The sequence below is a fragment of the Stegastes partitus genome, unplaced genomic scaffold (assembly GCF_000690725.1).
Source record: "Stegastes partitus isolate 25-593 unplaced genomic scaffold, Stegastes_partitus-1.0.2 Scaffold215, whole genome shotgun sequence".
Classification (NCBI taxonomy): Eukaryota; Metazoa; Chordata; class Actinopteri; family Pomacentridae; genus Stegastes; species Stegastes partitus.
The window spans coordinates 222,590-230,316 of NW_007577946.1; the positions used below are offsets into that span (position 1 = coordinate 222,590).

The 7,727-nt window shown below is 43.1% G+C and overlaps 1 protein-coding gene across 1 annotated transcript in view; it reads right to left on the minus strand.

Moving 5' to 3' along the window:
* Nucleotides 1-4,656, minus strand: part of LOC103356706 (voltage-dependent T-type calcium channel subunit alpha-1I-like) — a gene marked incomplete at its 3' end in the record, with an annotated part of 216,005 nt that extends 211,349 nt beyond the window's left edge. Inside the window, exon 1 of the mRNA XM_008280954.1 lies at nucleotides 4,232-4,656. Within this exon, the coding sequence (XP_008279176.1) occupies nucleotides 4,232-4,656 (425 nt within the window). The remainder of the gene's footprint in view (nucleotides 1-4,231) is intronic.
* Nucleotides 4,657-7,727: the final 3,071 nt, after the last annotated feature.

The window sequence follows — 7,727 nt, forward strand, 5'->3', positions numbered from 1 at the left end:
CACCACTCAGTCCAACCACACGATGTGAGAAAGTGGACCTGGTCAATACAAGCCCTTTCATTTTAGGGAAGGAACACGGACACGCACGTCGACACAAGCACACGCACACAAACCCCCACATTCGCTCGTATTTCTTCTCATTCAGTCGCAGTGATTTGATTGAATGCTGAGAGATGGGGAAGTGCAATCCAGCAGCTGTGTGAAACGCAGACTTGCAGACTCTCACTATATAAGAGAACACATTCAGTGAATCAGAAGACCTTTCAAGACCTCATAAAGCAAAACAAACTAGACACAAAGCGTAAATCCAAAACTCCTTCAGCTGTGCAGCAAAGCCACAACAGAAAAATATTGTTTGTAGATAAAGAATGGAGTTGCTGTTCACAGAACCTCATCTGAAGGGAGAGAAAGAAGTAAAGCAAAGCCGTGATGTAGTTGGTCGAATTTGAGCCCTTTCTTCTAAAAACTATGTTCTTATACAACTAAACAGCATTCTCAATTACACATTTGAAAGAAAAATACAGTTGTGACTCAATAATCCGACACTAAATGTAAAACCTTCTTTTGTGTCGGATAGCAAGGCTGTCGGATTGTCAAGACGGAGGTCGAGATACAAGGAGGGCTTGATGCTGGAAGGCTCATTTGTTGTTAATATTCATTGTTTATAGTTGTTATAATAACTAGTAGGGCTGGTCCCAATAGCACTTTCTGCTCTCTGGATATTCAGGCCCAATTAATGATGAATATCAGAATATTCAGCGCGGTCAGGCGGGACCACTTCCACCTCGGGGGAGCGCGCCAACGGGGTGGAAGTGTCTGGAATGCACAGGCAGTACTTGGCTGCTGAGACAAGTTTAGGATAGCGGTCCCAAAGTTTCCACCAGAAACAGCCACCGCCACCATCCATGTTTACTTCCACAAACTCTGAGCACGCTCGCTGCGTGTGACGTTGTCGTGTTCTCTTCTGAGCATGCAGGACACTTTTGGGTCGTATGAAGTTCACACAGCAGATCACATACAAGTCGCATTGAACTGGAAACGTGAACGAACTCACAAAAAAAAATTGGATTTCACAAAAAAAATCTGAATTGAGCATTAAGTCCTGCAGTGTGAGCGTAGCCAATCTGTGGGATTGTTCAGTCAGATAATACGCCGTAATCCTGATTGGTGACATTAAATGTCATGTCGGAGTCAGAATCCAAGGCTGTCTGTATGTTAAGGCTGTTTTTAATGGGTTTCATTCGTTTTTCCTAAAAACCTGTCGAATAACAAGGTTTCGGATTGTTAAGGGTCGGATTATCGAGTCACGACTGTAATTGTTTTTCAGCCAGCCAGACTTACACAATTCAGCCCCACATATCACGACCACTGTGTAACATTGTTTTTGTTCTCTTTATGCGACCAAAGTACCTCTGATCCATTGGGGTATGTACACATGACTTTTGTCCTGTCATGTCTGGCAAGTCAGCAGTGAACTGCAGGGTAGAGCCTTCACAAATCTGGCAACTCAAATGAATTGAGATTTGGGTGGTTTGGAGGCCGGATGAAAGCCTTGAGCTCTTTGTCGTGTTCCTCAAGTGTGGTGGCGTGGATTGTCCTGAATGGATGAGGTGTGCCTGCTCTGCAACCATGTTCAGGTGGGCTGTACATGCCAAAGTAAAATCTACATGAATGCCAGGAGACAAGGTTTCCCATCAGAACGGTGCGTTGTAATGAGGTGGTCGATGTTATCAATTTAAGCTGTCAGTTTAAATGTTGTGTCTGATCAGTAGAGATGTAGGGGGGATTTGAACTCGATTAAATGGAAGGGATACACTTCAAACATGTTGTGATAGAGTGCATACCCTAACTCCAACCCCCACTCCCCAAGTAGTGTCTAAATCCAATCAAACTGTGAGAATCCTGTGTTTGACAAACAATGCAACCACACTTCCAGCCTCCTAATGTGGACTTTGTGGCTATTTCTAAGTGGAACCGCCTCCTAATTCTTCACATTGTTCCCTTACAAGAAGAGAACCTTTTCAAAATGTATTTGAGTTATACAGGAACAACCACTTTGGGAAGCAGAGTTGCAAATTTGACTCTTTTGACAAAAATTTTAACAACCCAGACTGCTCGAAAATACATTTCCTGGTCTGTGTAACTTGCATAACATCCCACAGTTAGTGAGGCAGCAGTTAACAGCCAAACTAGCTGTGAGTGCCTCAGATACGTTACCGCAGTTTAGGTTCTGAGGAGTGTCATGTGAGAATACCGGGTGCTTTAAAACCTGCCGGCGAGCGTTGCCTTAATGGGAATTGATTCATGTCACATCGGTGAGAAGGGTTCAGACAAACAACCCTCTGTTGAGGTCGTATTCTTAACTCCCTCACATGAAATCTACAACTTTTACGCGTAATCACCACAATTGCACCGCAGCGCCGTAACAGAACCTGTTTTTTTCCCGTCCGTCTGTCTGTCTGTGCACGACACAAAAGCTTAGTCTGGTGGAGAAAATTGTACTTAATTCACCTGTGAGCTTTTCAAGGTAACACAGCAGACAGGACTGGAATACTTGTAGCAGAGACACGGTAAGAGACAGCAGGAAAGAGAAGGAGACGGAGTGAAAGACAGCGGATCAAAGAAGAGACAAAGCCAAGTGTTTTTGCTTCTCTTCTAAGAGGTTTTCTTTTGGAAGATGTTTCATTTAGACCTGAAGGGTTGTCTTGCCTATTAAGCAACTCTCCCACACTTCCTTTCATTTTGCTTCTTTCTCTCTATTTGCTTATGAATTCATGTCAGAGTCAGCCAGAACCTGATGTGATGCCTGCTTAATAGGAAGCTAAGAGGCACAGTGTCGACAATAAGGACATATCTGTCAATCTTAATCATTCTCTGTTTCTCATAAGTCGGCTAGAAGAAGATTCTGCTTCTTCATGGCAGTTTCATGCACATGTTCATATGCATGCAAATAAACACAAATTCAGCTTTTAAATCTAAGTTCACAGTCACATTTCCAGACTCGGTTCTTTCTCTTCTCTCTATGTCTTAAAACTACCTGCTGATGATCTTGCTTTTTGTCACATAGCTTCCTTCTACTACCAGCCTTATCGTCTTTTCCACATTTACCCTTCTTCCTCCTCTTCCACCATTTTTCTCTCCATCCTTTGCTTTTTCTCTCCGCCTCACTGCCGCACACGTTTCATCTATTTGCTCGTCTCGTTTCCCTTTTGTTTTCCTTTTTGTCCGCTTCAGAGACTTTCACCAGTCAGTCATATCGCCGCGTTTCTACACAATCCTTCTCACTTGTATCAGTCACACACACACACATATTAACTGAGTTTGGGGAGTTTGTGTGTGTGAGTCACACATCACCACACTGCAAATGCTGCTCCTAAGAAGCTTGATCAGCAGTGTCTGCTGAACCAGGGGGCATGCAGCTAACACGGCACACTGCTTGGATTGTAATCTAGCACTCTGGTAGCTTTTATACAGCTATAATTTGATTGTGTATATGCTGGTCTGATAGAATACGCAAGCACTACACAAAAACAGAAATATGGATGCCTTAAAGAGTCACAACCTTGGGTAATGCAAGCATGAAAAATGTAGCTTGTAACTTCTAAATAAAGGTAAAGACACTTTAATCGTCAACCACAAAGTTCGTCATGGTTTGCTAGGTCTACTTTGTACTGTGTGCGCTTCTATTTTTGGGAGATAATCTATGCAAATAAGAGGACATTATCAACAACTATGTGCACAAAGGACAGACGTGCACCTTGCAAAGACTTGCTAAAATGATGCATCTCCAGCCTGGTGCGCCTGTTTGGTAAATACAGCACGCCTCAATGTGTCACATTTTCCACGGATAAGCAGGTGCAAAGGCATCAGTAAATCTGGCCCTTGATGTCATCTATACCTGTAAATACCTTGACTGGGCTCCGGCTTCACACACTCCGGCACGGAAGGGAAGTTCAGCGAAATGCACCACGACAGAAATTCGGCTCGGAATTGTTGCGAGCTTGTCAGGTGAGGTGAAATATCCAAAAGCCGGGGTTTATGTGAGTTCACGGCAGAATCCATCACCTACTAATGGAAAATAAACTTAGAGAGAAACGGTATAGCTCTCTTAATCGTTCCTTTATGGCTCAGAAATGGAACGATGCTGAGTGATTAACTGATGATGGATTAAGACAAGAAAGGACACAACTCTCAAATTCACACTATCACCGTTCACGGGGAAAAAGGATATGGGCTACAGACCATGCGGATGCACAAGCTGCGGGGACACGTGGTCTGCTTCAGGCAGAAGAAGACCACAGGTACCAGCTCAGGATAGGGCACCACCAACACACTGCCATCACTGCTTGCGTCTTCCTCATCGTCCTCGTCTTCGTCATCCCCATCGCACTCCACCAGCTCACCTTCCTCCTCCTCCTCCTTCTCAATCCTCTCTTCCTGAATAATCCCTTCCACCTCTATCTCCTTCTCTTTCACCTCCTCTTCCTCGGGACATGGGCGGTGGTGCGGGGAGGGCCTGCAGGGGGACGACGCAGTGACGGGATCATCGCCGTCGCCGCCGACGGTGGCTGCCGTCACCCCGGAGATTGTCGCGGCTGACGGTGCCGTTGCTGCTGATGTTGCAACGCCGGGGCCCTCCTCCTCATCGCTCGTCATGGCCACACAACAGTCTTGGATGAGAGAAACAGAGCAGACAAAGAGAAGAATTTAATTTTAGAAAATCACTTTATCAAACTTAAGAAATCAGCAGCTCATGGACCAGGATGAACACACATTTATATTATCGCCTTGCATTCGTTCGCCTCCCCAATCAGTCGAGTGTGATGGGACGTCTGTATTTACTGGTTTTAATCATTTTCCTGCGGACACTAGGTATGTTCTCTCTTGTGAAAGTTTGTGTCTCATTTGCTCTTGTTTGTATCCGGAGGCCAGCTTGACCGCGAGGCCTTGGAGTGCACTGATCCTGTCTCTTGAAGGCTCACACAAACAATTCTGTGGAGGTCTTGGAGTGCCTCGTTAGTGGTGCAGTTAGACAAAGCCTTGACGAACTGACCTCACCTTTTGTACTTTTGCTGCTATGAGACAAAAACTTCTCTCTAAGATTGGGTGTGATGTCATATCTTTGGCTCTTGTTTTCGGAAGACATGAGTCCTACATGCACACAAAGAATGTATTGAGGTAAGTAACTCTTATGGAGACTTACTTTCTGTTGAATTTTAACGAGATCAAGTTTGACGTCTGAATTTTTAGATATAAAATGTCAAAATTTCTTATTAGACATTTGTGTGATTTTGTCCTAATTAGTATTTAAATTCTTTATTTATGGACATTAACATGTTTTGTAAGGTCGTAGAGGCCTCTGACCACCAAATTCTAATTAGTTCATCCTTCATCATTGCATTTGTAACAGACTTTTCATTCCTGATTTATTGTGTTCACAAGAATGGGATGGACGTTTGTTCACAGTGATCTTTGTCCACCAAATTCTAATCAGTTCATCCTCGAGCCCAGGTAGCAAATTAGATAAAATTCTCTTAGTGTGTTCAAGAGGTATCGTGTTCATTAGCATGGAACAGACGAACGGACCAAAGCCAAGAGGCTAGCCCCAGCTGTCACAGACCCAGAAACTCTGACACTGAGTTATCTTATGACAGCTTAAAGTAAGTCAACGAGGGGTTCATATTCCCCCAAAGCGGGCCAAACCAAAAAAAAAGTTTTATGGTCTACTAGTTTGTGGCAAAGTGGTCCAACCAACAGCCCGCTGGTAACGTCACTATGGCACTTTGAAGTTTGGCCCATAATTGTTTTGGAAATTTAATTTAATGGAAAACTGGACCAAGCCACAGGAATCGCTGACTGTTATATCACAGGTACTTGCTCGTGTTTGCAATTCAAGATGGCGGACAGCGCAACCGCAAGCCCTGCGAAAACTCAACTCGTAGGTAAAGTAAAAACTTAATGAACCACCACCAAGCATCTATTTCTACCTCACGGTCCTCAAAAGTATCTCCAGTTCCTTATGATGTAAACTCTCCAATGCTGTTTAGCAAGACCAACCTGGAATCAGTTTTTTCTCAGAAAGTAGTAAATGTGGTACGGCCTGCTTTGACAAGGCAAAGTCACTGTTTCTACCTCTGGACAGTGTTGAAACATCTTTGGATGCACATAATGACTCCTCCAACAACCATGATGTTTTTTTAGCAACACAAAATTTTGACCTCATTTTTCTCTAAAACTAGTAAATGTGGTTTGGCCCACTTTGACACTAACCCCTAAAATATAGTAAGTACATAAAATATATGTTTAAACTTATGGAAAACCCCCCCCAGCTGAGAGTGTTGACAGGAATGGAGCACAAATCAAAGATCTATCAAGTGTTAAACTTACACACTTTTGCAACATAACAGCACAAATACATGAAGTTTTCAAATTTGAAAAATGCCATTTTTTTGTGAAAATGACTAAACCTCATCTTCTCTCTTTTTACTCGGCAAACAAACCTGATCATTTCAGCCGACATGTGGTCGAGTGGGATAAAAAGCTCATCTGCTCTCTTGCATTAATATTTAAAACGAGTAAAGTTTGAGATAGAAACCTGCTTTCTTTACTTTGCTCCCACACAGCTGACTGTGACGCCTCTGTTCAGTCTCCTCCAGCTCGCTCTCTCGTCAACAATGTTGTAATGCAGCCAAATATCTAACACAGTTATTCTCATTTACATATTTTTCTATTTCTGTTGTGAGACACTGAAACAAGCACGGAATGGAGATTTAATCACATCCTAAATATTACCTATTAAGAAGCAGTTATTCCTAAGCTGTGCATTAGACTATATTGACAATTGAAACGAGTTCTTGTAGAGACGGTTTGCGGCTTACATCATTATTTACCCGTAGACTGTGAAAACACGGGGTTTGAGGATTTATACACGCTGAAAACTGCTTTGGAAAAGGAAGAAAATATTGTAGTTTAAGGCTAATAGGGGGCTGAAATGCAGACAGGAAAAGGATGCATTTAGAAATGTGGGCATATAATTTAAAGGAGTAAACAAACAGTTTTTCCTCACACAGTTAAATAAATCCCAGACTGGTTTAATGACATCAATTATACCAGCGATCAAAAGTTAATCACACTAAACCTACAGACAGCTATACAAGGCTTCGCAATGCCTCGTTTCTGAAATATTTTGTGCAGTCTGATCACAGAAAGAAGCAAGAGACAGAGAGAGAAAAGGGGGCACCGGTGAGAGGCTGTGAAAGAGGAAAACTGCTGAAAGGCTGCAGAGGAATAAAGGAGTAAGGAAAGAGTGAGTGAGTAAGGAGAGTTCAGTGGTTTAGTCAGAGGCTTAGTGTTGAGAGGAATCAATACCGTGTAGCTGGAGAGAGAATAGAGGGAGCAGGAGTTCTGATATGACTGAGTGGCACCGGCCCATGGATTTCCAATGAGTGAGCAGAGCAAACAGTTCTTAGCAAAAGCGACTGAAAGCTCCAGTCCAGTCACAGACGAGAGTTTCCGGAAGGTTGTCAAAGTAGACTGTGCTGATGTGAGTTACAGGCGGGTTTCAGGGTATTTTTCTTTTATATACAAAACAGAAGAACATGCTTTATGCAAAAGAATATTAATGTTTGTTCTGTTTGTTGTTGTTGCACTGTGGAGTCACGTTGGCAACAGAAGTGCAGTGTTATGCTGCGACTTCAGGAGACAATGAAAGTGAACGTTTTGAGTGT